Below are 27755 nucleotides of genomic sequence, written 5' to 3' on the forward strand. Positions count from 1 at the left end.
AGTGAAAACTGCGTGATACGTGAAATTTCATGTCATTTGATAAGGTGCGCCGCAGTTAAGCAGCCACGCTTGTGCTCTCACATGCTAATTTTCTGGCATTATCATGTTCAATCTATTTATTCATCTGCATGGTAATGCCGTATCGGACGTGATAGAATTATTGTTGTGAATAGGCTCAATGGGCGAAGATGCACACACCTCAAAAAGCTCCATCCGGAGCTTATCGTGCCCTGTTTTGTCAAAATGTCCTCTTGTCTTGAAGCAGCTTTGATATGCGATCGCCACCTGCGCAAAGAGAGAGTACATGAATAGCCGAATCACAGTCTAATCTGTTCCGTAAAAATCACGCAGCACTTCCCAGAGCGAAGCGCAGCTTCCACGCCCAAAATGAAGCTAAGTACGTTTAATACTGTGGCAGGACTTTCTTCTCTGGCGCGGTCTGGTCAACCACGTGAGCTGGTGCGAAGACTGCCCAGAGAACGACGAGGAGGAGGTACGGACGGCGGGCCGTGTGGGTACCAGTTTTGCCAAGGATCAACATCTACATCAGCAGTTGCGTCTCTCGCAACCACAGAAAGAAAGTCGCCAAGTCTTTAACTGTGCTCAGTAAGCCATTATTACTGGTGTCTAGGACTCGAGCAACAGCTACAATGGATCCGCGGGGTACCACAAACACCAGCGACCCCTCGCGAACCATCTCTAAAACAATCCTGGACTTTCCGCAAGTGTGATAGGAGCTAGAGCTAACATCAGCCTACCGCAGTCGTGTACTTAAGCTCATAACGTGAAGGGGAAAAACTGTCTTCCACCCGAATGCAGCACGAAGCTACAAAGGAAACCGACGCGGGTTTCTCTGAATTACCGCTTCGCATTTGAGGAATACATCTTCCTCCACTGCAAAGCGTTCTTTTAGAGAAGCACACGTGGGTTTCCTTTGTAGCTGCGTGTTACATTCGGCAGGATAGAAATCTTTCCTTTCATGAGACTTCCTCCAGCTTGCGGGATTCCGCAGAACTAATTTGCCAAGCTGATAACAATTTACACGTGTGTCACATCACCTTGTAAGTTAGCAAGTAAGAGCTGCTCTTTGAAGTGCTGCCACCACAGGCAATGGCCGAGTTATGCGACATCCTTGTTCTGCCACTGACCGAAACTCCGCACACGATAATTAAAGGATCTGTTTTACACCGCCTCATACCCCGTGCACATCGCCATATCCACAGATACTAAGTACCGAGGAGCTCAGTGAGAAACGTCAGACCCAGTTTCTGCACAAGTTTCTGCACGTGCTCGGCGACAAGGTACATCCCTTCGTCACAGCCGTAATACGTCAGCTGTTCTTGCAGCGCCTTCCGGAGAAAGTACAACTGATTCTCGTCAGAGCTCAAAGTTTCTCGGTCTGAACGTGCCGAACTGGCTGACTACATGATGGATATGGCGGCGGTAGCCACGAATGCTGCCCGTGGGGCTCCGGTGTCCGAAGTCGATTCCTTCCAGGGAACAGTAGAAAAGCTCGCATTTAAAGTAATCTACATGCACCAGGAGCTTCAAGACGCTAGCAGCTGTAACTGCCTATTCTGTAGACTTATCAGCCTCCCATGCCGCCTTCCGCATTTGGTCGCTTCCGCAAGTTTCACGCAGTTTTTCACCGCAGAACCTGTGGTACAACCACCGCCGTTTTGGTGTTGCTACTCGTCGATGTTGCGTACCTCTGTATCGAACTCTCAAGATTTTGGCCCACTCCCAAAATTTCGGCGGTCAATCCCCAAAATTTACTGCTCAACTCGAAAATTGAGTGGAACCACAGTTGACCCCGATTTCGCCTATTCACAAAATTTACTTGGCCCATCATCAAAACATGGGCTGGCCACGCCCAAAATTGCCTTTGCCCAATACCAAAATTGAATTGACCCACGTCAAAACCGGCCTCACCCACTCCCAAAACTGACCTCGCCCATCCACAAAATTTCGGAGGCCCATTCTCAAAAGTGACTTTGCCCAATTCGAGCACATAACCAATACAAAAATATCGTGCGGAAGAGCCGGAATGCTTCCGCATTGGATACACGTAAGTTAGCTTAAGTACCTTCTGTAAATTTTTCTATATCACCGACGGTACCAGCGGTTTGCGCTTGCTTGTTAACATCGATGCACCATTATTCCTCTCGTCAGGCACGTACCCAGGATTTTTTTTCGGGGGGGGGGGGCCACCACCTCCATCATCATCATCATCATCATCATGCTTTATGTCCATTGCAGGACGAAGGCCTCTCCCTGCGATCTCCATTTACCCCTGTCATGCGCCAACCGATTCCAAGCAGCGCCCGCGAATTTCCTAAGTTCATCGCTCCACTTAGCGTTTTGTCGTCCTCGATTGCGTTTTCCTTCTCTTGATACCCATTCTGTAACCCTAATGGTCCAACGGTCATCTAACCGGCGCATTACATGACCTGCCCAGCTACATTTTGTCCTCTTGATGTCAATTACAATATCGTCTATACCCGTTCGCTCTCTCATCCAAACCGCTCTCTTTCTCTCTCTTAACGTTATGTTTAGCAATCTTCGTTCGATCGCTCTTTGCGCGGTCCTTAACTGATTCTCAAGTCTCTGCCCCATATGTCAGCACTGGCAAAATGCACTGATTGCACACCTTACTTTTCAATAATAATGGTAAGCTTCCAGTCAGGAGCTGGCAATGTCTGCCGTATGCGATCCAACCTATTTTTATACTTCTGTGAATTTCCTTCTCATGATTAGGGTTCCCTGTGATTAATTGACCTAGGTAAACGTACTCCTTCAGTCTCTAGTGGCCGACTGGCGATCCTGATCTCTTGTTCCTTTGCCCGGCTATATATCATTATCGTCATCTTCTACATATTAATATTCAACCCCACTCTTACACTCTCTCTGTTAAGGTCTCCAATCATTTGTTGTAACTCGTCTGCATTGTTGTTGAACAGAACAATGTCATCGGCAAACCGAAGGTTGCTGAGAAATTTTGCCGTCGATCTTTACCAGTTTGCCTTCCCAGTTTAATACCAGTGCCTTCCCAGTTTAATAGCTTGACTTCTAAGCACGCAGGGAATAGCTTCGGAGAAATTGTGTCTCGCTGTCTGACCCATTTCCCTATAGGTATCTCCCTGCTTTTCTTGTGTAGAATTAAGGTAGCTGTAGAACCTCTGTATATATTCTTACGCGAAGGACGAGCCAGTAAGACGAGAAACTATTTAGAGATTATATTTACAACAACGGTTGCAGCGCTGACCGGTTAGATTCACAGCGCGAGCCCAGTTCGTTCTTCCTCCTCTTTTCTGGAGTGATGGCGCCCACGCACCTCGTTCAAGCAAACAGATACCACACGCATGTACAATATCTTTCAAGCTTTTTACGTAAGCGTTCTGCAGTCCTTGATTACGTAGTGCCTCTAGACTGCCGGTATCTCTACTGAATCAAATGCATTTTCGTAATCTATATAAGCCACATAGAGAGGCTTATTGTACTCTGCAGATTTCGCGATAGCCTGATTGCTGACATTGATGTGATCCATTGTAAGGTATCTCTTCCTGAAGCCAGCATGTTCCCTTGGTTGACAAAATCGAGTGTTGCCCTTATTCTATTGGAGATTATTTTGGTAAATATCTTATATAATACTGGGAGCAAGCTAATGGTCCTATAATTTTTCAATTCTTTAACGTCTCCTTTTTTGTGGATTAGTATAATGTCTGCATTCTTCCAGTTTTCTGGGACCCTTGCAATCGATATACACATCGTATGAAGAGCCGCCAGTTTTCTAAGCATTATGTCTCCTCCATCTTTGATTAAATGGACTGTTATTCCACCTTCTCCTCCCGCTCTTCATCGTTTCAAGTCTTGCAGCACCCTTCTGACCTCATCGCTAGTTATAGGAGAGTTTCTGTATCCTGTTCATTACTGTTTCTAAGTGAGGTATCGTGACTCCTCCGGGTACTGTATACAGGTCAGCTTAGAATTTTTCCGCTGCTTTTACTGTATCTTCGAGATTGCTTATGATATTATCCCTCTTATCGTTTAGTGCATACATCATGGTTTGTCCTATGCCAGGTTTCTTTTTTACTGATTTCAGGCTGCGTTCATTTTTTACGGCTTCTTCAGTCTTTCACATGTTATAGTTTCGAATATCAGTTATTTTCGCCTTGTGGATCAGTTTTGACAGTTCCGCGAATTGCGTAACCCTGTGCGGCCGCCAGTCCCATAAAACCGCGTAGAGCGCAGGACTCTGCGATTCTAGACGTATATACTGCGCTCACCGAGAAAGGTTAGAAAAAAACCCACATAAGCACAGCAGAGAAGTGGCTACGTGAGGCGCTTCGACCGATAACTGTAGGAGCGTCATTCAAAGCAAGTAATTATTCTCCACTTCCGGCGGCGTTTTCTCTACTTCCTTTTTAAATAAAAAGATGTTGATCCATAAATATTCTCATAAACAACGCTTAACATTGTTATTATTCGCTTTTGCTTGTAGTTTGGTTGTTGCGTTGGCTCTCTCCCTTAGTAGATCGCTTAATTTATCAACTCCTTGCGATTTTTGTTTCCGGTTTCCAATTTTGCACGAAAAGTGCGATACAATTAAGGAAAAAGAGACGAGCTAACTGGCGACAGTCATCTTGCTTATGGGTTTAAGGGTTATTGCAGGGTTTCATGATGGACGCTCTTTCACATCATTTTATTTCCCACCTTATCTAACCCATAGCACGTGTATATAGTTCCGGGCATCTGCCAGCGTCGCGGCTAGCCGTAACTCAAGGAAATAATGAAGCAAAGGGAAAAGTTAAACGCAATTGGTGTTTTCTCTGGCCGCAACTCGTTCCATGAGAGTACAGACCAGCTGAGTAACAGCCGCATCCCGCTCCTGGTTCCAGGATCAGCCTAAACAAAGAAGGTTGAACTAACAAAAGCAACAGCTATGCGCGTGACGGTTGAATAGATGGTGACAACTGAGCGCATCTCGAGTTAATCGCGTGGGTGCGGAATCTATGAGAAAACTGTCCTTCACAATACAAGAAATGCCGATAACTATCACCATCTAAAAGGAGTGAAAAAGGCAGCATAAGGCTGACCGATGAACAGGTGCCAAGTCTCAACATTAATCTGGCGGCGCATTTAGGAATTTGTGAGGAGTGGTGGCGTGGGTGTGGAGGGAGGGGGGGGGGGTATGCCATTTTATTTCGGGGGGGGCCCGGGCCCCCCCGGGCCCCCCCCTGGGTACGTGCCTGCCTCTCGTGCTGATCGCCGCGTCCGCGCAGGCAGCCCTCTTTGGTCATCGTAACCTACGCCCAGAAATCTCTTATCATTGACCTCGGCCTAAAACGACGGTTTCAATAGCTATTCTGGATAGCAGATTTGCGTTATGCAATTGTAGGAGCCCATTCCTTGATACCTTGGTCGTGGAGATGAAGCACTGTCACATGGTTGATAGCATCGCTGGTTTAAATGTCAATTGTTTTCTGACGGCCGCTATGACTCTAAACGAAACTTTCCTAAAAAGCCTACCTCCGAGTACACGGCTCTTCTCACTGAGTTTCCTTAAATCAATACACAGCCTCCGATGGAGACGCCACCTAAACACGCCGTGACGCATTGTATTCTCACCAGTCTCACCACAGGCGAACCCACACCGACTCAGCCCTGACAAACTCCGTGTTGCTCGCAAAGACATTCAGCATATCTTGCAGCAAAAATTATTCGCACGTAACCAAGCTCGTGGTTGCCGGCGTTCCACATGGTGCCTAAAGGAAGCAACGATTGGCAGCCATGTGGGGACTACCGTAGTCCGAATGCGGTCTGTGTCCCTGACCGCTACCACCTAACCAACATTCAGGGCTGGCCTCCCTTTTTAGCTGAGACTAGCATACATTCGAAGATACCCGTCGTCAAGGTTTATCACCCGATCACGGTTCAACTGCCTCTCCTATCACTACCCCGTTTGATCTTTCCGAGCTTTCGCTTATGGCATTTAGTTTGCGTGGTGGGGCCCAAATGTTTAAGCGTTTTATCGATCATGTTTCTTTGCTTTGTTTAAAAAGACCTCACACGCCGACGAGGAGGCGTAGGATAAGGAGGGTATATGGCACAATTGACCACAAAATACAATCGGTAAAAACATATCCATGCATAAAAGGATTCCAATAAACGCAAAAAACAATGAAATATGCATATTTATCGAAATATGTCAAGAAAAAGCAGAAAAAGCAGTGAACAGATATGCATTGCATAAGAACAGCAAGACGTGCTGCATAAAAGCCGCAAGAATGCGTTGAGACGTTATTAAACACATTACATCCACGGCCAAGGTTTGTGAGAGATGGCACTGGCTAACACCAAGTTAAGAGTCAGATTAGCAGCTTAACAGTCTTGTACTAGACAACCCGTTTTTAATAAAACGTCATTTTGGCATACATACGTTCTTTAAGGAGAACGTCTTTGATGTCAATTTTTTTTTTTCGATTGCTGTTGACGAGCTGTCTTACTCTATACTTCACAGGTAGCTTTTTTTTACGGCTGTGCAGTCATGTATAGAAAAAAATGGGGATGTGCCCTTTCAAAAGAGGGCTCAAGTTCCGGTAGAAAATTTTTTAGCTTTCGGGAGTTTCATCTTGGGGCAACGTTCACTTCCTTAGAAGATGGCCTGTTTGTGCAGAAATATGATATATGTATAGGCTCATGTGTGGCAACTGTGCTATGCGAAATGTTTCTTCCAAACGCTGACCAACACTTCAAAACGGCGTTATTAAAGTACAAGGTTTTGCATATCTTGAGGTTTGTGCTACACAACTGCTATGTCTGCTACCCAACTCTGACTTTTTATTGTTTTGAACAAGCAACAGGACCGCGCCTACAATGTGTGTAAAGGACGTATTAGCATAAGAAGCCAACAAACACTCACACCAACGACCACATAGGGGAAACTTTTTTATGCTTAATAAATCAAACAAAAAAAACGCGAAATTATTGGAAATGGAATTGAGGTGCAACCTAGCTCTCAGTAACCTATGATCACTGCAGTTTACCCTGCCTATCACTTCTACATCTGGCATATCTGGCAAACCTAGCGTACAAAGAGAATTCAATCAACGCAAAAAAACAATATTGGAAACAGAACTGCGAGTCGGCCTAGTTGGAACCGATTCATCTTAAAAACTTTTTGAGCGCAAACAAAGATGGACGAAGAATAGAAGAAACACTCCTCCTGGTGTTTCTTCTATTCTTGGTCCCTGTCTCTTTGCGCACAAGAAGTTTTTTAAGTTGGAACCACAGCTGAAGTAAAACAACAGCAGCAGTCCGTTTCAGAAGCGATGTCCGAAATAAAGGACAGATTAGCAAAAGTTGAAACCCAAACTTCTGTTTTCGAGCAGTGCCAAAAAGATATGAAAGAGTTGCATGCCACGGTAGAGCGCCTCAAAAAAGACACGAGTGCATTTCACTCACGTCTTGATGACGCAGAAGATCGATCTCGAAGAAATAATCTGATCTTTTATGGAATACCGGACACGGCAGACGAAACTTCATCAGAATCAGAAAATAAGATGCTAAACCTGCTGAATAATACTTTGAAGGTTGACATAACGGCTTCTGACATATGCCGGGCGCACAAAATTGGTCGCTTTCCCATTCAGAGAAAACTCTACCACTAATAACTAAATTTGAAACCTATAAAACCACGGAGCTCGTCTCTTCAAAGCGAGGTTTGTTAAAAAACACGGACACGGCAATGAGTGAAGATTTCTGCCAAGCAACTGGTAACATAGAGAAAAAATGAAAATGTGCTTTTCTATTTGCCATATTCCATTAAACTACGATATAAAAACTAATGTTGGATGGGAAATGCTACGCATATGACGGAGCCAATGAAAGTATTTTCATAATGAATCCTTACCAACTAGCTGAGCTTTCTGTGGTTCTAATATTTTTGAAATGCGCAGAACGCATACACCTGGCACAACTCTTCCTTCTGGCCGTAAGTTAGAGCCAAGTTAAGGCCATCCGAGGGGAGGTGCCTTGAAAGATTGGGGGTGTTCAGTTCTTTTTACTAACATTCGTAGTTTCTTTTCATAAGACGAATTATGTGCTGTTATTAACGACTGTAATGCTGACATCATTGTACTCACAGAAACATGGTTAAATAGCAAAATAACAAACCCCGAACTGTTTGAGTGCGAGAACCAATACGCTGTTTACCGAAGTGACCAAACTGGTAGAACTGGTGGTGGCGTCGTGCTCGCCGTTAAAGAATGCATCAATTGTTTTTGTGTGACCATTGATACGAATTTAGAGCTAATTTCGTGCTGTATAACTATTAGTTTAAAAAAATATATTACTAGGTGTTTGCTACCGATCCCCATCATGCGACTCATCCTTTTCCGATGACTTACATGATTGTTTATATTAGATTACCATGCGGTTCTGCGGAACTCAAATTATATTCTCAGGCGATTTTAACTGTCCTAACATTGTCTGGTCACATGTCAATCCCTTTTCTAATCTTTCGTCGGCCGATGCCAATCGGTTCATTTCCATTTGCTCTGACTTCGGCGTATCGCAGATCGTCAGACTTCCAACACGTTTAGCACAGAACACATCACTCCTGGACATCAGTCTAACGTCATCGCATAACATTTCTGTGGTGACACACATGCCTGGATTGAGTGATCATGACATCTTGCATTTTACACTCACAACAACACAACAAAAACATACCGACAGCGGAACAGTTCCGAAATTATAAAAAAATCAAGCCATAACAGAGAACTGTGCATATTTCTAGACACTTTCCTACCACTTCATCTGCAACCCTCCGTAGAAACTAACTGGTCTATTTTCAAAAATGAGATCAGTGAGCATATCACCAAACAGGTGCCCCTTCGATACGTCTATGCTAACAATAAAGCACCATGGTACAGCACATATCTGAATCGGTTATCGAACAGGAAAAAAACGTTTTTTGCGTACAGCAAAACATTCCTCAAAACACACATTGGCTAGCATATAAACAGGCAGCAATTTCATATACTAAAGCCCTAAGGTCAGCCGAATTTTGATACCCTAAATGTACACTTCCAAATTCATTGAACACTAATCCAAAACGCTTCTGGAAAACCATACGAGGAAATAACCATAAAACTGGAATATCATTACTGACAACTTCTGGGGACCCAGTACCTGACCTATTGTGCTCTACTGTGCTTAACAATACCTTCACTCAGACATTCTCATCGCATCAGATCCCTGATCCGATGCCTGAGATAAATTCAACTAACTACCGCTTCATGGATCCCATCATTTTCCACTCAACCGGTATCAAAGCCATAGTACAGAAATTAAAACGTAAAGCACAATGTGGGGTAGATGAAGCTAATACTGTATTCTTACAAAACACAACGGAATACTGTTCAATCCTATTAGAATGCATTTACTCGCAATCTTACAGCTCTGGACCCAACTGTATGATTGGAAAATTGGCAAAGTAATCCCTGTTCATAGAACTGCACCATCCTATGATCCACAGAACTATAGACCTATTTCACTTACATCTGTACCATGCAAAGTTATGGAGCAAATAATATACACGCATCTAGTTAATTTTCTTGAAAATAGCGACTTCTTCACAGTTATGCAGCATGGATTCCGTAAAAACTTCTCCTGTGACACTCAGCTTATCCTCTTCACTAATGGCCTACATGCCAATTTATGTTCTGCTTTTTAACAGATTGTTTATCTCTCGACTTCTCTAAAGCGTTAGACAAAGTGAACCATGCATTGCTACCCAACTCTGTAAAGCGTTACGCAGTTACGAACTTTCTATAAAGCAAATATTTTTTACAGTTCTCGATGACAGCGCATGGGCAATGGCGTTCCTGGTGGTTTGTCGCTGAACATATACTTAGTCGCAAGGGAGCGTCTTTCCTGTCCACGTCTCATTTTTCCGCAACGCCTCGGTGCTCCCCTTTGAAAAAATCGTCTCTAATGGTCTTGATGCCGCAGCATATGATGTGAATAGGGTTGAACGTAGCGTCGCCTTCATTTATACACTTTGAGTGTCTTTAGCGAGAGAGAAAGTACAGTTTGCAGTGAAACTAGAGGGCCTGACGTGCTCTGCTGCTCGAGATGCACACGCTTGCGAAATCGCCTAATCACCGTCTCGGCAGCCATTTTGACCTACCGTCGCGCCGCCTATAGTCGCTGGAATGACCGAACACCACGTGTTGTACTGCCCGGCGCACACAGATGTGCTCGTACTTATGCGGGTCGACATTGAAGTTTATTACTTCTCGTAATATTTCTACAGACCTCGACATTGTCAGCGCGCAGTTTCCAGACAAGCACGGGCTCACAGCAACGGTACCTGCAAGAGCTCACCCTGCACAGGCTCTTCACGCCGTTCCCTTATATTCATAGCACCGACAGATACAGATCCACTCAGCGAGCCAGCGCAAGAGCCAGATTTTCACTAAAGCGAATGCCACCAATCGGTTATGGTGAACATTTAGTTAGGTTAAAGATGGCTAGAATGGCCACTCCCATTTACTCTAAGCTTTTAAATATTGATGGTCGTTTGTGATATTTCTTTTGCTCTCGTGACTTTGTTTACGCGCTTGCCTTTGCAACACTTTTAGAATGGATATATGTTTATGGTTTTTAAAATGTTGCCGAATTTCTGCACTTGTTCTCTACTGTCGGCCATTCTCACGTCGATATGAGCACAGTACATTTCTATGCACTTTGACAGGACGCTGAAGGCATCAAAATCTTGAGCCGTCTGGCTTTTGCACCCTAAATACTTATTTCTCACAAGCTGATAAGTTCCAAAATAAAACTATCACTGAATCAGTACATTGTCTACGCCACTTACTTCTATGGGTTCGAGCGCTTCATCAGTAGGTAAAAGTGGGAGAGAGAAGGGCATTTCCTCCAAAGGTGGCGGCCAATCCTCAAGGCACGTTTCCACGGAAATATACCTGCAAATTATGGCATCCCTGCTTTATAAGCTGTCAATTGACATTTCATAAAGTGCAGCAAGAATAGAAAAAGAAATAAAAGAAAATAAAACATCCCCTTCCCGTACCATTAAGTGTAATACGAGGAAAAATGAGTAAATAAAACATAAAAACATCAAAATAAAAGGAGGGTGTTACTATCCGGCCAAAACCCCAACCATGAGAGCTGAAAAAGAAGTCAGTGGCGTTTATTCAATTATTGATTTAAAACGAACAAGAATATGCAGATCCCACGTACTGTGGGAATTGATGTAGGCGAAGCATTCCGTGATGAATACTTTGACGATAATTAGCGTTGATGTTGACGGCTAAAGCTTAATTCCTTCAACGCTTAGGCTAAGACGAGAGTGGTGAGTTGATGTTAAACGTTACCTTGAGTGCACCATTGCGGTTTGTCTGCGTAGTACACAGAACACACAGGGAGAAGTGTTTGCTTAAGATGTTGTTCTGCGCCGTATTTTGTAACTTCTGAGAAGGTTGAGCGTTGTCATTTCCTCACATGGCGCATGATATTGTAGCAGAAGTAATAAACTTGAATTAGATTATGGGGCGCTGTACGTTCCAAAAGCACAATCGGAATATGAGACACGCTATAGTGGCTGACTCCGGATTAATTTTGACACCGTGATGTTCTTTGACATGTCCCAAAATCTAAGTGCACGTGCATTTTCTATTTCCCCCTCGTCGAAATGCGGCTGCAGCGTTTGGGAACGAATCCGCCACCTGTGGAAATGCTATAGCCGCAAAGCTAACGCGGCGGGCACAGAAGTGTTGATTTGAATGTCGACCGCTTCCGAAGTGTCTTCTGGACCCTGCGGTGCGCTTTAATTAATGCGGCTCTACTTCTGCACGCCCTGCGTAAGTTGGGCGCTTGACATATTTGCATGGCGTTTATTTTTTAAGAAATAGCAGCAACGTACTGTACTATACCTGTAACTTAAGCTTATCCTGTTTCCCTGCAACCACTGTCGTATAGTAGAGGGGTATGCTTGCCTTCTCACGCCACCTTTCCACCTTCTGTTATGTGGGAACTGCCTCTTCTCCTCCCTCTCTACAGATCTAGCGGCGTCCCCTTTGGCCTCCTAGGTTGAAAGTATTGCTTTCAAGGCAAGCGCTGTAGTTTCTGCAATACTTCTGAGGCGAGTCACGGTTAGTTACAGCTGTCAAGCGGCTAAAGTGGCAACGGCCAGGGAGCTCCAGAGGGCATTGTGCACATTCGACGCGGTGGGGTGAAAACGAGTTTCTCCCATCGCCTTTCCGCTCTTACTTGCGCTTGCCATTTATAAACCGATTTCTCAAGGGTGCCACCACATTGCTACGCAGTGGGGCCATCTAGGGGCACTCGGCATGCCGGCTTGGGCGAGTGCTCCATTTTGCATGGCAGGTATACCCTGGGCGCTACTTTCTGGCGTTTGTTGCGGCGCTCGTGCGGCGTATTTAGTATGGCGTGGCGTCTTCCACGTGGAAAAAGGTTCTGTGAGAGGTACTGAAGTGGTTTAAGGAGGTATGGCCGGACTTCCTGCCGGCGTTGAGGCGGATCGAGCATTTAACGCGATGCGTGCGCGCATGTTTGAGCCTACAATTAGCCTCGAAGAACAATTGTGCATTTCTGAAAGTTCCATTGACTAATCTGGCTTTATTACAGTATTATTCTCTAGTTCTAAGCTGCGGTTTACGAGCAATGAAACATACGCGACGATCGCAACATCGTGGGTACCGTTTTGCTACGATATCCAAGAACTGCGCTGTTATACTGTGACAAGCGTTCCAACGGTCAGCTGCAGATTACGTTGCGTGTCTATTTCGTTCTGTGCATGAGGTTTCCACCCAGGGATAAAATACTTTGGTGAGTAGTAACAGTACACGTTACAGTGTGAACTATACTTGTCCGGCAAGCGATCGTTTACGAACTGTGCGAGCATCCTAAGAAGGGGTGGTATGCGAAGGATTACAGATATCTTTGTTCTCTGCAGCGCATGATTCAAGCTAGGGGCATCAACATTTATAGATCTGTAAACGTTCTGCGGCGTCACTATGCGAGGTCATACTGCGGCGTTGACCGGTTTATCTTTGTTTTTCGAGAATGAATGCTTTTTTCGGTTGTGTTTGTTCCGTTCTCTACGATGCACTCACACGTATTACGGAAATTTTGTCTCAGCGGTGGCGTAGATGTAGAGCATCCGCCTCGCATGCAAGAGGACCGTGGTACGGATGCCGGTGCCGCGCAATTTTTCACCGGATTAAAAAAAACATCCCTGCGTTGATAAAATTGCAAAAACAGGCCTGGAGTGGGGCCTGATCCCAGTGACCAGAACCGGTAGTGCACTGCCGCACGAGATCAGGATTGGCCACCCTGGTGCAGTACTTGGCCACAACCTCCTATATGAATACAACAGTCAAACCCCCGCGCTTTGTTCCAAGCAGCTGCGAAGCAACTGACCACGGCGGCGGTCAGCCCTGTGACGCAGCAGAGGGTGCTAAGAATCCCTGGGTGCGGACAGGCCACCGTTGGAATCTGAACCTGGCAACGTTTAACGCTAGAACGTTATCTAGAGAGGCGAGTACAGTAGTGCTATTGGAGGAATTAGCGGGCAGTAAATGGGAAATAATAGGGCTCAGTGAGGTTAGGAGTGGAAAAGAAGCACATACAGTGCTAAAAAGCAGGCACATCTTCGGCTACCGGAGCTTAGCGGAGAGACGAGAACTAGGAGTCGGATTCCTGATTAATAAGGAAATAGATTGTAACATAAAGGAATTCTATAGCATTAACGAGAGGGTGGCAGGTCTTGTTGTGAAACTTAATGAGAGGTACAAATTGAAGGTGGTACAATTCAATGCCCCTACATGCAGTCAAGATGACCAGGAAGTCGAAAGCTTTTATGAAGACGTGGAATCGGCGAGGGGTAAAGTCAAAACAAAATACACCATACTGATGGGCCACTTCAATGCCAGAGTAGGCAAGAAACAGGCTGGAGACAAGTCAGTGGGCGAATATGGCACAGGCTCTAGGAATAGCAGGGGAGAGTTATTAGTAGAGTTTGGAGAACAGAATAATATGCGGATAATGAATACCTTCTTCCACAAGCGGTATAGGCGAAAGTGGACGTGCAGGAGCCTGAATGGCGAGACTTGAAACGAAATAGACTTCATACACTGCGCCAACCCTGGATCATACAAGATGGGGACGTGCTCCGGAAGGTGCGCTGCTGTGACCATAGGATGGTAACAACTCGAATTAGACTAGATTTGAGGAAGCAACGGAAGAAACTGGTACATAAGGAGCCGACCAAGGAGTTAGCAGTAAGAGGGACAATAGAGGAACTCCGGATCAAGCTACAGAACAAGTATTCGGCTATAACTTAATGTTGAAGCAATGCACGACAATGTTATGGGCGTCATTAAGGAGTGTTGGTGGCAACCTAAATAGAAGTCGGTGGTAACTTCGCTAGACAGGATGCCAGTAAGCTATCGTAGGAGACGAAAGAGTTGATTAAAAAACGCCAATGTATAAATGCCTCTAACCCTATGGCTAGAATAGAACTGGCAGAATTTTTTAAGGTAATGAACAAGCGTAGGACAGCTGACATATGGAAGTATAATAATTGGATAGAATTGAACATGCTCTCAGGAACGGAGGAACCCAAAAAGCAGTGAAGAATCTACGAATAGGCAAGAATCGGATGTTAGCGTTAAGAGACAAAGCCAGCAATATCATTACTAATATGGATGAGATATTTCAAATGGCTGAGGAGTTGTATAGAGCTTTACACAGTACCAGTGGTACCCACGGCGATAGTGCAAGAGGGAATAGTCTAGAGGAATTTGACATCCCACAAGTAACGCCGGTAGAAGTAAAGAAATCCTTGGGAGCTGTGCAAAGGAGGAAGACAGCTGGGGATGATCAGGTAACAGCAAATTTATTGAAGGATGGTGGGCAGATAGTTCTAGAAAAAGTGGCCACCCTGTATTCGCAATGCCTCTTGACCTCGAGCGTACCGGAATCTTGCAAGGACGCGAACACAATCTTAGTCCATTCGAAAGGGGACGCCAAGGACTTAAGAAATTATAGACCGATAAGCGCACTATCCGTTGCCTACAAAGTATTTACTAAGGTAATTGCAAATAGAATCAGGAACACCTTAGACTTTCGTCAACCAAAGGACCAGGCAGGATTCCGTAAAGGCTACTCAACAATAGACCACATTCACACTATCAATCTGGTGATATAAAAATGTGCGGAATATAACCAACCTTTATATATAACTTTCATTGATTACGAGAAAGCATTTGATTCAGTCGAAACCTCAGCAGTCATGGAGGCATTCCAGAATCAAGGTGTAGACGAGCCGTATGTAAAAATACTGAAAGATATCTATGGCGACTCCACAGCAACCGTAGTCCTCCATAAAGAAAGCAACAGAATCCCAATAAAGAAAGGCGTCAGGCAGGGGGATACGATCTCTCCAATGCTATTCACAGCGTGTTTACAGGAGGCATTCAGAGACCTGGATTCGGAAGAATTGGGGATAAGAGCTAATGGAGAATACCTTAGTAACTTGCGATTCGCTGATGATATTCCCTTGCTTAGCAACTCAGGGGACCAACTGCAATGCATGCTCACTGACCTGGAGAGGCAAAGCCGAAGGGTGGGTCTAAAAATTAATCTGCAGAAAACTAAAGTAATGTTTAACAGTCTCGGAACAGAACAGCAGTTTACGATAGGTAGTGAGGCACTGGAAGTGGTAAGTGAATACATCTACTTAGGGCAGGTAGTGACTGCGGATCTGGATCATGAGACTGAAAGAATCAGAAGAATAACAATGGGCTGGGGTGTGTTTGGCAGGCATTCTCAGATCATGAACAGCAGATTGCAATTATCCCTCAAGAGAAAACTTTATAACAGCTGTGTCTTACCAGTACTCACGTACGGGGCAGAAACCTGGAGGCTTACGAAAAGGGTTCTACTTAAATTGAGGACGACGCAACGAGCTATGGAAAGAAGAATGATAGGTGTAACGTTAAGGGATAAGAAAAGGGCAGATTGGGTGAGGGAACAAACGCGACTTAATGGACATCTTGGTTCAAATCAAGAGAAATAAATGGGCATGGCCAGGACATGCAATGAGGGAGGATAACCGATGGTCATTAAGGGTTACATACTGGATTCCAAGAGAAGGGAAGCATAGCAGGGGCGGCAGAAAGTTAGGTGGGCGGAAGAGATAGAGAAGTTTGCAGGGACGACATGTCCACAATTAGTACATGACCGGGGTCGTTGGAGAAGTATGGGAGAGGACTTTGCCCTGCAGTTAGCGTAACCAAGCTGACGATGATGATGATGATGAAGAAGCTGCGCACATCCTTGACAAACTTCGGAATAGGGAAGTGCGTAACAGCATGGATCTTGCCTGGGACCGGTAGCACTCCTTTCGCGTCAACGAGATGTCCATGGTCAGTAATCTGGCGACAGCCAAGTGGGCACTTCGACGCGATGAGTTGCAGACAGCCTCGACGAAAAACGTCCAGGACTGCTGAGAGGCGCTCGAAGTGCGTAGCGAACATAGGGGAGAATACTATAAGGTCGGCCAAGTAGCACAGGCACGTGGACCATTTGAAACCGTGAAGAAGGGAGTCCATCATGCGTTCAAAATTGGCAGGAGCTTTACATAGACCGAACGACATCACTTTGAATTGATAAAGACCGTCTGGAGTTACAAAAGCAGTCTTCTCGCGGTCGGGATCGTCCACGGCAATCTGCCGTGGACGATCCCGGAGCGAATGTCAATAGACGAGCGAATGTCAATAGACGAGAATGTCAATAGACGAGAAATAGCGAGCACCGTGGAGGCAGTCAAGGGCATCATAAATCCGAGGTAGGGCATACACGTCCGTTTTGGTAACCCTGTTAAGGTGCCGATAATCCACGCAAAAGCGCCATGAGCCAGCCTTCTTTTTTACCAGTACAACAGCTGACGCCCATGGACTACACGACGGTTCAATAATGTTCTTGGCAAGGATTTTGCGAAGTTCTGCGTGGATAACTTGACACTGAACCGGTGACACTTGATACGGGCGGCGATTAATAGGAGGGACATCGCCGGTATTATAGCGATGTTTATTACTTGCAGTTTGGACTAAATGACGATCGTTAATGGAAAAAAATATTGTGGTAGGAAAACAGAACACCGTAGAGCTCACGAGCGTGCGCGGATGGCATGTCGGGCGCAATCATTTTCTGCAAGTGGGCGATAGTACAAGTGCCGGCTGTGATGGTAGAGGTGGATCAGCTGAATTGTCGCCTACTGCAATAGATGCTACTGCTTGAGCCTCGAATGAGCAAAGCTGGGCCAGAGACATCCCGCATGGCAGCACTTGTGTCGCCAAGCGAAAATTTACCACTGGCAGGCAGACGCATTTCGCCGTAATAGATAAAACTGTATGAGGTACTGTGATTCCGTGTGTAAGTAGGACGGCTTGCATAGGCGCCGCGATGTAGTGACCGTCGGGTGCTGGTGGGGATAACACAAAGTCAACGTAAGTCAGTGCCGAAGGTGGCAGGCGAACTAAGTCTACGGAACTGAGGCGATTGGGGTGTGGTTCGGCGGGATCCAGAACGGGCAGGTCCAGGCGGAGAGTACTGACGGAACAATGGATGAGAGCAGAATGTACGCAGACGAAGTGTAAGCCGAGGATGATGTCGTGGGGACAGTGGGCGATGACTATAAATAGCATGATAGTGGAGCGATCGGCGAAAGAGACGAGGGCGGCACACATACCAATTACGGGGGCTCTTCCGCCATCGGCGACACGGACAACAGGCGTCGTGGCGGGCGTGATAATTTTCTTCAGGCGGTTGCGTACGTCAGCGCTCATTACCGACAAATTCGCCCTCGTGTCAATAAGAGCAGGTGCAGAAACACCGTCGACTTGCACGTCAAGAAGGTTCAGATGAGTGGGCAGCGTCAGTAGAGGATTTGGCGGCGTAGGGAGCAATGCAGTATCTCCTCGAGGCGCTGCATCGTCTAGTTTTTCGGCTGGTAACGGCGTCCGAAGTGAGTCGGCGAAAAGGAGCGACGGGGCTGGGGACAGCGAGATTGTCGTCCTTGGGGCGAATGCGAACGAGAATAGGGGCGGTTCGGCGCAGGAGAATTAGTGGCGGCATTATCGGAGCGTGCGACATAGAGACGAGAAAGGCCACCTGAGGGGTGAGAGTAGCCAGTGTAAGTAGACCGGTTCGGGGAACTCCAGCAACTGCGACAGTGCCGAGAAATGTGCTCGGTTCGACGGCAGTGAAAACAAATGGGCTTGTCAGCAGTACGACATTCAGATGGGTTGCGGAAACATGGTGGGTAATAGGATGCGAGACGGGTTGGAATCGATGCAGCCGGGTGGTTATCAGGACGATGGGCCGAGCAGACGGTGTAAAGAAGCATGTTTGCTTGTTCCTGGCGGACAATTGCCTGGATCCGGGAAACCGTGACTGTAGATGGGTTGGAGGGGCTGGAGTCGAAGGCACCCGGATAGGCAGCCTCGATCTCACGCCAGACGATCCAGGTAACATCGCCAGTGTTGGTGGGACGAGGAGAGTCGGCACAAGATGTCACTGGGGTGTTCGGCAGACGGGCAAACTGCTGGTCAATACGTCGGCTTTTAGCGAGTTCCAGGCGGCGGTACCCTTTTATAAGTGCATCCACCTTCGCCACGTTGTTGAAAACGAGCAAGTTGAAGGCGTCGTCGGCAATGCCTTTGAGGTTGTGGGAGAACTTGTCGGACTCAGTCATGTGTGCATCAACTTTGCGGCACAGAGCCAAGACGTCCTGAATGTACGTGACGTGAGGCTCCGTTGACGTCTGCACGCGGCCGGATAACGCCTTCTGCGCGGCAAGTTGGTGACCGTACGGGTTGCCGAAGAAGTCTCGGAGCTTTTACTTAAGCCAATCACAACTGGTGGCCTAATCTTTTCTGACCTCGCTCTGCCAACTCTTTTTGCTGGGGATCCGTTTTAGCGGCATCCTTAACATTCCGTTGCATTCCGCCGCGATTTTTGACCAGCCTCCGCAAGCTAAGTAAGGGAAAGCGGACCAATCGTAAACGCTGGCAACACCCTCTTCATCCGGTTATCGATTTTAAGTGCACTTTCTCGGCCCCATTGGATCCCTCTCCACTTGAGCCGTGCCGGTCGCCTCTTGTCAGCCAATCAGATAAGACAAGCCGCTCAATGTAGCGATGCTATTCGTTTTTAAAACAAACAAGATTGACCTCATATAAACGACGAGAGCGTTTCACTGGTCTGTTCGGACAACCCTGCGGGTCACCGCCCGATGCTTACGTCGGAGGTTACGGAAATTTGACGCCAGGAGATTGCAATAAAGACATATTGGAATAGTTTATAGTTATTGGACCCCTGGTTATCTATATGTCATTTTTCGGAATGAAATTGTTCCGTGAAGACTCCTATACTTTCGAATAATGACCTAGTTTTATGCAACTGTCAAATATTTTAACAAAAAGATTGTCTATGTACATCATACAGTTCTTGAACTTAGCTTGTTCTTAAATCATCAGGTAATTGTGCTACATGTCGTTTAAGGCTCAAAAATATTGTCTACTGCTATATTTGTGAAAGGTCTTACTCATATGTATTACCACATTTCTTTGGAACAGTTGCCTCAGTTTTCGTGTTTCGCCAGATCTTTCGATGTTGTATAATTTTCCCAGAAGATAGTGAACAGATTCCTCTTCTGTTACTATGCTTTGAGGGCCAGCGCGAAAGGACTTCAAACCAGGATCCTCGCAACACTGAAACATCTCTCCCATACAATGCTTTCTACGATATAAGAAGCTATCGCGTTTTACCAAGCGCACTTTGGCGTCGGACTGTCGAGATACACTGATGCACAAATCATGCAGCTGAAGCGCTAGTTTACATTGAGATTACGCCAGCCAAAGCCTTCGTTGAGTCATGATGAAACCGTCGAAACGAATAAACACCTTGTGCAATCCAACGAGTTTCCTTTCCGAGAGCCCCCCCCCCCCTCCCTATTGGATTCTCAATACAAATACGAATACAAATAACTTTATTTCAACATCAGGGATGTTAGGGGTGCACCCAAAAAGCCTATGACTGACTCTACAGAGGGGCGCACCCCCGTGCATAAAAACCGGCAGCAACAGAACACGGACAGAACAATAGTAATAAAAAAAACTACACTGCATAGGTAAACATCATATTCAATAAATATTAGTGAACATCTTCTTGAAATAACAAATAAATGAATTACCATAACAAATAAATGAATAAATAACAAATAAATGAATATTAAAAGAACTGCGATTGCGTACCGGCACAATGTTCACGGAGCCGTTATTTGAAGCTTCACCTGCGCGAATATTTGTCGAAGGCGACCAATCGCAGAATGTGGCGCGTACGGAAATAGTGATTAGAGTTAGGTCACTGTGCTATCGCCAAAAAGCCAGTGCAGATTAGAGTTCAAATGCAAATATGTACACAAATCACAGTAAAGCCAGTGCGCCCGGCTTCTACTGCACTTACCTAACGGTCCGTACTGATTCCACCACTTCGACGACGGTTCCAGGGCAGCCGCTGACCACCTAAACATAAATAAAGTAGAAGTTTCGAAAAGGCAAATCATCGATTGCGATAGCAAATTAGTAGACCGATACTACGAAGTAACTATACTAGTTTTATCTGCCATGTAAACTTGTAAAAATTCACTGAACTAAATTAGCATGCGTGGTTTCGCACACGCACATGTAAACATGAACATATCTGACTCGATGACCGAGCACACTCACTGTCGAAACGCTGGAGCGAGGAAGCGCGTAAACAGCAGCGAGCGAATTGTCCTTCGTATTGCCTCCTACTTCACCGTGAACTAAGCGGCGTGAACAAAGCTCAGACGACGCTATCAGAACTCGGGGCAATTTGTCCCCATCGCAGTATGCTTTCAAGACAGGACCCCCGCGGCCGCGCCATACGCAGCCGCCGCGGGAGTATAACGCACCCACAACCTCCCTCCACCACCTCGGAGCCTTGCACGCGATGGAGCAATACGGCGGGCCACCTTCCCTGTTTCATCCCTTGCGCGCGCGTCATTCAGCCACTAATGTCGGCTAACCCTCGCATGTTTCCACTCACACATACTGCATAAGGCGCGCGGCGGCGATTTTATCGAACTTGGCCTTAATACGAACATGACGGAAACGCCGACGACGACGGCAGAAATTTGCCTGTAGTGTCCGTATAATTGTAATCACAATAAAACAACAATGGCAGCAATGTATTCTAGAGTTCCGTGCTTTTGCATCGCAACGGCAATCGCATAAGGCACGACTTTTTTAGGCATGAAGCGCAGCTCAGATTTTGCTTGCATTTCATGCTTGAGTGTCTGCAATCGTTAACGTGAACTATTCATAAACTATTCGAACAATATTCCAATTTTAGAACACTGACTTTTTGTTTCGCTTTCCATATGTGATAATTGCCATTTTATTTGAAGACCGACTGAAAATAGCACCATGTTCTATTCATCGCTCGAAAGTTTCGCATATCCTCAAACCCAAAAAGAATTTATTGAAGACATTCTCCATTTGTAAAGCATCGCACGCGTCACACAGAGGATCCCACCGATAGCTCGTCGACTAACTTTTCGATATTTGTACACTGTCGTCCTTTATGAAAGGGAACACGCGAGCGCGTGGCCTGCGCTCTGCGGCGGCTGCCGATAGCGCCATCAGCCGACAGCTAAAGAAAGCACGTACGCTTTTGGCGTCATCTATTCGCAAACAAAATAACCAGTTATGGCCGGTGGACAAGCGCTGCTAGATTATGCTCCCTCACCGCTCGCGCAACGGGCGATGCCTGCAGCGCGTCGCCTGCTGGTAACAAATCGAGCGTGGTGCACGAGCACGATCCAAACGTAGAAGCTCTGTCTCACGCCTCACGCCTGTTGCGCTTCGCATAAACTAGAGCTATATAGGTGAGGGCGATGCACTCAGCGGAAGGTTTGGTTGTTCTTTATCTATAACTGAATGATACTCTGCACCATTCAGTGATACACTATCATGCGAGCTCTATGAATTCGTCGTATAACTCGCATTTGCTGAAGCCACAACTGAATACATTTCCAAGAACGCAGTATGCAGCATTATAGTTCTCCAGCGAATAAATGTGTGAATTTTCATGGAAATATGCTTGGCTTCAGCTGTATTCTCCTTGCGTCGGGAATGAAAGTACAAATACCAGTTTAGACTCCCTCGAGGATAAATTTCAAACCAACCTTGCATGGCACTAACCCCCGAATTCGAACGTTTCCGTGTGCGCGAATCCGTGCGTGCAGTTAAAAAAGACGACGGTAGCGATTCCCCTCGGCTAAATGGTCACTGTGTGTGCGATAATCGGCAGCAGTCCTTCAAAACCCCTGCATGGTTTTCAGCCCAATGGCAGCGCTATGATCAGTTCGGTCGGTGGACAAAGTTCGAGTCTATGACCATTTAAGAATGCCGGGGTAAAGATAGCAGTGATAATGTACTAGTTCATACGTGTAAATATGGGCTCCAAAATACTACGAGAGGGAAAGGTAGGATGCTGAACGCCTTGCGTACTGGTTTGATAAAAAGTGATAGGGGCATGCGTAGTTTAATTTCTTATTTTTGTGGGCCATGAGGCAGGTCATTGCATCAACTACAAGGAGGCCACTAAAAGCAGCAAACAGGATCGTTCAGGCCTTCAAGACGGAACGCCGCGTGAAGGACGCTCAGCACAGGCGCTGACCTCGGGCAAGAACTGAATACGAAGACCGTGTGATTGTGGCTGCAGTAGCACTGAAGCCGCAGACAACAGTCCCTGAAGTATTGAAGGAACTTGGCATTAGGGCGTGCGAGACGACTGCGACGCGCCGCCTCGACGAAGCTGGTCTCAAGGAGGATTGCTTGCAGGAATCCACTGCTTCGAGGCACCAACAAAGCCAAACGCCTGCAGTTTGGGAAGGATCACGCAGATTGGATTACTTCCGACTGGGAAAGTGTTGTATTCACCGACGAAGGTTCATTCAAGACCCGGTGGGACCAGAGACGGAGTGTGGCCCCCAGAAAACCGCCGGTAGGTGACGTTTTATCCTTAACGGTAATTATATCACTGTAAGAAGTGCTGAATAAACACTACCGGGCAGTTACCCTTCTTTATGCATTGTGTGATATTGTAGCCTATCAAGTTCTCTCTGGCGTAGACGCCAGAGAGAACTTTATATTCAAGGCACAGTGTTAGATTACGTTCACCAGCATTAAATTGTAGCTGTGTTCTCTAATATTACTAATATAATTAGCCTCATCAGTATTAGTTCGCATTTAAAGATACTTTAGCACGTGCTGAAAGTATAGACACGGAAGAGGAGGCAGTAGGCTGGCAACTGCCACAAACAGAGGCACACCACCAGCCCAATTGCTGTTTCGATATAAGAAAATAGCAAACTAACTTGAAATTTATTTTTTATTTTCATTTTATTTCAGAATACTGCAGGCCATTGCTTGGCCCAAGCAGGAGTGAATTTACATACGAAAAATACGAAAAAAATACGAAAGTGAATAAAAACCTAAAACAGTACGAAACGTATACATGAACAGCCGGCGATAAATGCGCACGCCATGTAGCACAGTGGAATACCGCATGTTTGGCGTAAAGGAAGGGTATTCGAGATAAGTTGAGTGACTGTTGGTTTGGTGTCAATGCATGATCTAATGATACTTTTCTGCAGTTACAGACCAGGATACCTCCAGTGAGTGGCTGCAAGTGGGCGTTCAGCAGTGTGCGTGTGGGGCCTCGTGACCAAAAAAGGGCTTGGTCCACCAGTCCGCATAGAGGACAGATTCACGTTTGCCGCCTACTGCTCCATCCAGGACGACGTGATGGTGCCCTGCTTGCTGAATGGGCCCTTCCCGGAAGGTGATTACATCTTCCAGCAAGACAAGTCGCCCATCCACACATCCGGAAGGGTGACAAGCTTTTTCGAGGATCGTGGAATCAGCTCTCTAATGTGGCCGCCCCAGTCTCTAGACCTTAACATTATTAGAACGTGCAAGGCCTTTTGAAAACTGCGCTGGCGGCTCGGTCTGCACGGACTATCGGCCAAGGAGCTTTCGGGTGTCACAAAGGAGTGGAAGCGGCTGAGAAGCAACAGATCACTAACGGCCGCCTTGTATAACTCGCTACCCTCAAGAATGGCAGCTGTCGTCGCTGCAAATGGGGACGGCACGAGGTACGGAGAAGTGCGTCGACACAACATATTTCATATTTTTGTTTTGTTTTGGTGCTCAATACAAAAGAAAAATATACGTATATCTTTTATCTCAATAAATGTATTAATATCTGTTTTTGCATTTTGTGCTCGCGTCTTTTACATTACAGATACAAGATTCATTAAAATATTTACAAACATTTCGAACATTTTTTTTTCCGTCAAGTTTCTTACGTAGCAATATTCCTTCACTATCATCACGGTCAGGGTGCTTTGATTGTGCATGGCGTTAGAGCAACAAGTGCAGATATACTAAACGACAGAAAACTTTCTCTGCCGACAGGCAAGTACATTCCGGGTAAGTGGGAATCTGCCTCGAAGGAAAATTTCCGCGGCGTTCAGTGATACGCTTTCGAAAAAGCAAACCACAACCAAACCTTCCGCTGAGTGCATCGCCCTCACCTATATAGCTCTAGCTTAGGCGAAGCGCAACAGGTGTAAGGCGACAGACAGAGCTTCTACGTTTGGATCGTGCTCGTGCACCACGCCCGATTTGTTACCAGCAGACGACGCGCTGCAGGCATCGCCCGTTGCGCGAGCGGTGAGGGAGCATAATCTAGCAGCGCTTGCCCACCGGCCATGACTGGTTATTCTGTTTGCCAACAGATGACGCCAAAAGCGGACGTGCTTTCTTTAGCTGTCGGCTGATGGCGCTGTGGGCAGCCGCCGCAGAGCGCAGGCCACGCGCTCGCGTGTTCCCTTTCATAAAGGACGACAGTGTACATTCCAGTAAAAGCTACACCGGCAATTTCCATTATGTAAGCTTTCTTTTTTCACCGAAAAAGAAGCTAACGCGAAGGACTACATACCTTGAGCCAGCAGCCGTCATTACGCCGAAGGAACACATCGGCACGGCTGTCAGCAAAGCACAAACTAAGGTCATCAGAAAATCTGCAAGAGAAAAAAATTGCTTGTTTTCACACTATTACCACTGAGGATTCAAGGTTAAGCGTGGTAGGATGACTAGCGAATGTTCGCGCTTTGCTATCTTTTGGTATATAACGCTCATTGCGCTTTATTTAAGCATATGAGGAATGTGCGCGTGCCTGTTTAAAAAAGCAGTGAATCGCCTGCCTGCACACTGTCCCCTGTATAAATGTTGCATGGTATGGAAAAGTAACAAGGCGTTAACGATCACTTTCTTGCACCGTGCAAGATTTGACGTCAAAATCAACACAATTGTGAAAGCAAAAAGGAAATTCGTTTTAAGCATGAGTATATATAAATAAAACATTAACAAATATGAATTGAAGTATTTTTATTACTCTGTATACAAGAAATGTATAAGCACCGACAAGGTTTGCGATTGCACTACAACATTACATGACTTATACAGATTTTCATGGTGCTGAAACAAGCGAATTTCTCATGCACCTAGCATGAGATATTCGTTAACTAATTCGTTCACTAACGAACAAATAATTCGTTAACTAGTAATCGGGTGAGAATTCAAGTATTGGGCAAATTATTGTGCAACATTAGGTTTCCACCACTTTTTTTTTCTTTCTCGGAATAATCAATGTATTCTGGAATATTGCTCCTGTGTTATATATTGGCTCTTACAGTAGGCAATTTTTTTCTCTCATATGGAACCTGGTGTCAATGGTTTGTCAGATTAACACAACCAACTTACAAATGTTGGCGCAAACATCATATGATACAATAAATAATTACACAAAGCCTATTCAGATAAGGATTATCCTGCGTTTTTTTGTTCTTCGTTTTCTGTATTGACTAAAATGGACCATAAGGTGTTCTCCCGTTATGAAAGGTGTCACTTTCGTAAAATAATTGTTAATTACAACCTTACTAGTGTCAAATCAGTCACAGGGTTTTGGCGCATTCCGTGGGAATTATTTCAATCTAATACATGCAGGGATCTTAAAATGTTTGTGATATAATTGAAGTGTTTCTAGCGCATGAAAATGTTGGATGGACAAACGGGTCAGTTGGTCAGAATTCATTATAAGTAGAACAACGCAAAACACGACAATTACTAGCAAATAAACAGGGCGGTGACGCGCAACTGCGTCAAGCTACATGCAGTCCATCTGAACTTTACAATGAACATGCAAGTATCAAGAGCCGAAAAAATACAAAAGTAGGAGAGACGAACGTAGTAGATAGCGACCTCAATCATACATACTTATAGGTCAATCCAGCAAGACTAGATAATATAGTTTCACGTGCCAAAACCACAATCTAATTACGATCTACGTTGTAATTAGGACTCCGGATTAATTTTTACCACCTGGGGTCTTTAACGTGCACCTAAACCTAAGTACACCAGTGAGTGCTTTTGCATTTCGCCCACATCGCGGCGACCGTCGCCAGGATTTGATCCCGCAACCTCGTGCTTAGCAGCGCGACTCCAAAGCCACTAAGCAACCTTGGCGGGTGTCACTCCGGCAGCGCAGATATGACTCTGATCTACCCAGTATAGATGAGTAGCGTGAGTTGACGCATGTCTACGTCACTGTAATTTTTAGCATGCCTACGATCAGAGAAGATTGAATGACGCAAAACTCTTCTTTCGCAATAAGGTAGTCTTCAAGCATATTTGTTTCCTCGTTGTTTGTATTCTTTCCAAACACAGTATTGTGTAACACTTGGACACAACCGCGCAATGCTTGTTGTATAAAAAACGCTTCTCTGGAACACTCTGCACCTAAAATTCTCGCAAGGAACCACCTGCCGTAAATACATCATCATCTTCAGCCTGGTTACGCCCACTGCGGGGCAGAGGCCTCTCCCATACTTCTCCAACAACCCCGGTCATGTACTAATTGTGGCCATGTCGTCCCTGCAAACTTCTTAATCTCATCCGCCCACCTAACTTTCTGCCGCTCCCTGCTACGCTTCCCTTCCCTTCGAATCCACTCCGTAACCCTTAATGATCATCGGTTGTCTTCCCTCCTCATTGCATGTCCTGCCCATGCCCATTTCTTTTAGAGCGCAGCTCTTTGGCGTCCGTTCCTGGGTTTCGCGTCGTCGTCGGCGTTGTCGGCGTTGTCGTCGGCCTCGTAACCAGCTCGCCGACAAATATGCTCCGCCGCCGCGCATGCGCGCTGTCGGCTCTCCGGGCGAGGGAGGATGATGGAAGGGAGGAGGAGAGACTGTGGAGGAGGGCTGGCTACACAAATGGCTCTTTGGCGTCCGTTCCTGGGTTTCGCGTCGGCGTTGTCGTCGGCCTCGTAACCAGCCCCGCCCCCCTTTCATCCCCCCAGCGCTAGCAGCGACCGACTGATACCGCTTTGGTGAGTCCGCTACCGCACTCACGAAAGACGTCGTGCACTTCCTGCAACTCGCATTAACCGTCCATCGATCCACACCGATGTTAGTAGTGGGGGACTTTAATGTTGACATAAAGACAAACAGCAATTTCCTAACACTTATGCGGGAGAACATCCCGTTC

At 46.0% G+C, this 27755-nt stretch overlaps 1 protein-coding gene across 1 annotated transcript in view; it reads right to left on the reverse strand.

Annotated features, from left to right (window-relative positions):
• Positions 1-27755, reverse strand: part of LOC135919058 (uncharacterized) — a 210220-nt gene that overhangs the window by 157378 nt on the left and 25087 nt on the right. Inside the window, exons 3-6 of the mRNA XM_065452799.2 lie at positions 25150-25231; positions 20581-20639; positions 10886-10991; positions 199-285 (exon numbers count right to left, since the gene is read on the reverse strand). Of these exons, the coding sequence (XP_065308871.2) occupies positions 199-285; positions 10886-10991; positions 20581-20639; positions 25150-25231 (334 nt within the window). The remainder of the gene's footprint in view (positions 1-198; positions 286-10885; positions 10992-20580; positions 20640-25149; positions 25232-27755) is intronic.

Source organism: Dermacentor albipictus, unplaced genomic scaffold, assembly GCF_038994185.2.
Source record: "Dermacentor albipictus isolate Rhodes 1998 colony unplaced genomic scaffold, USDA_Dalb.pri_finalv2 scaffold_15, whole genome shotgun sequence".
NCBI lineage: Eukaryota > Metazoa > Arthropoda > Arachnida > Ixodida > Ixodidae > Dermacentor > Dermacentor albipictus.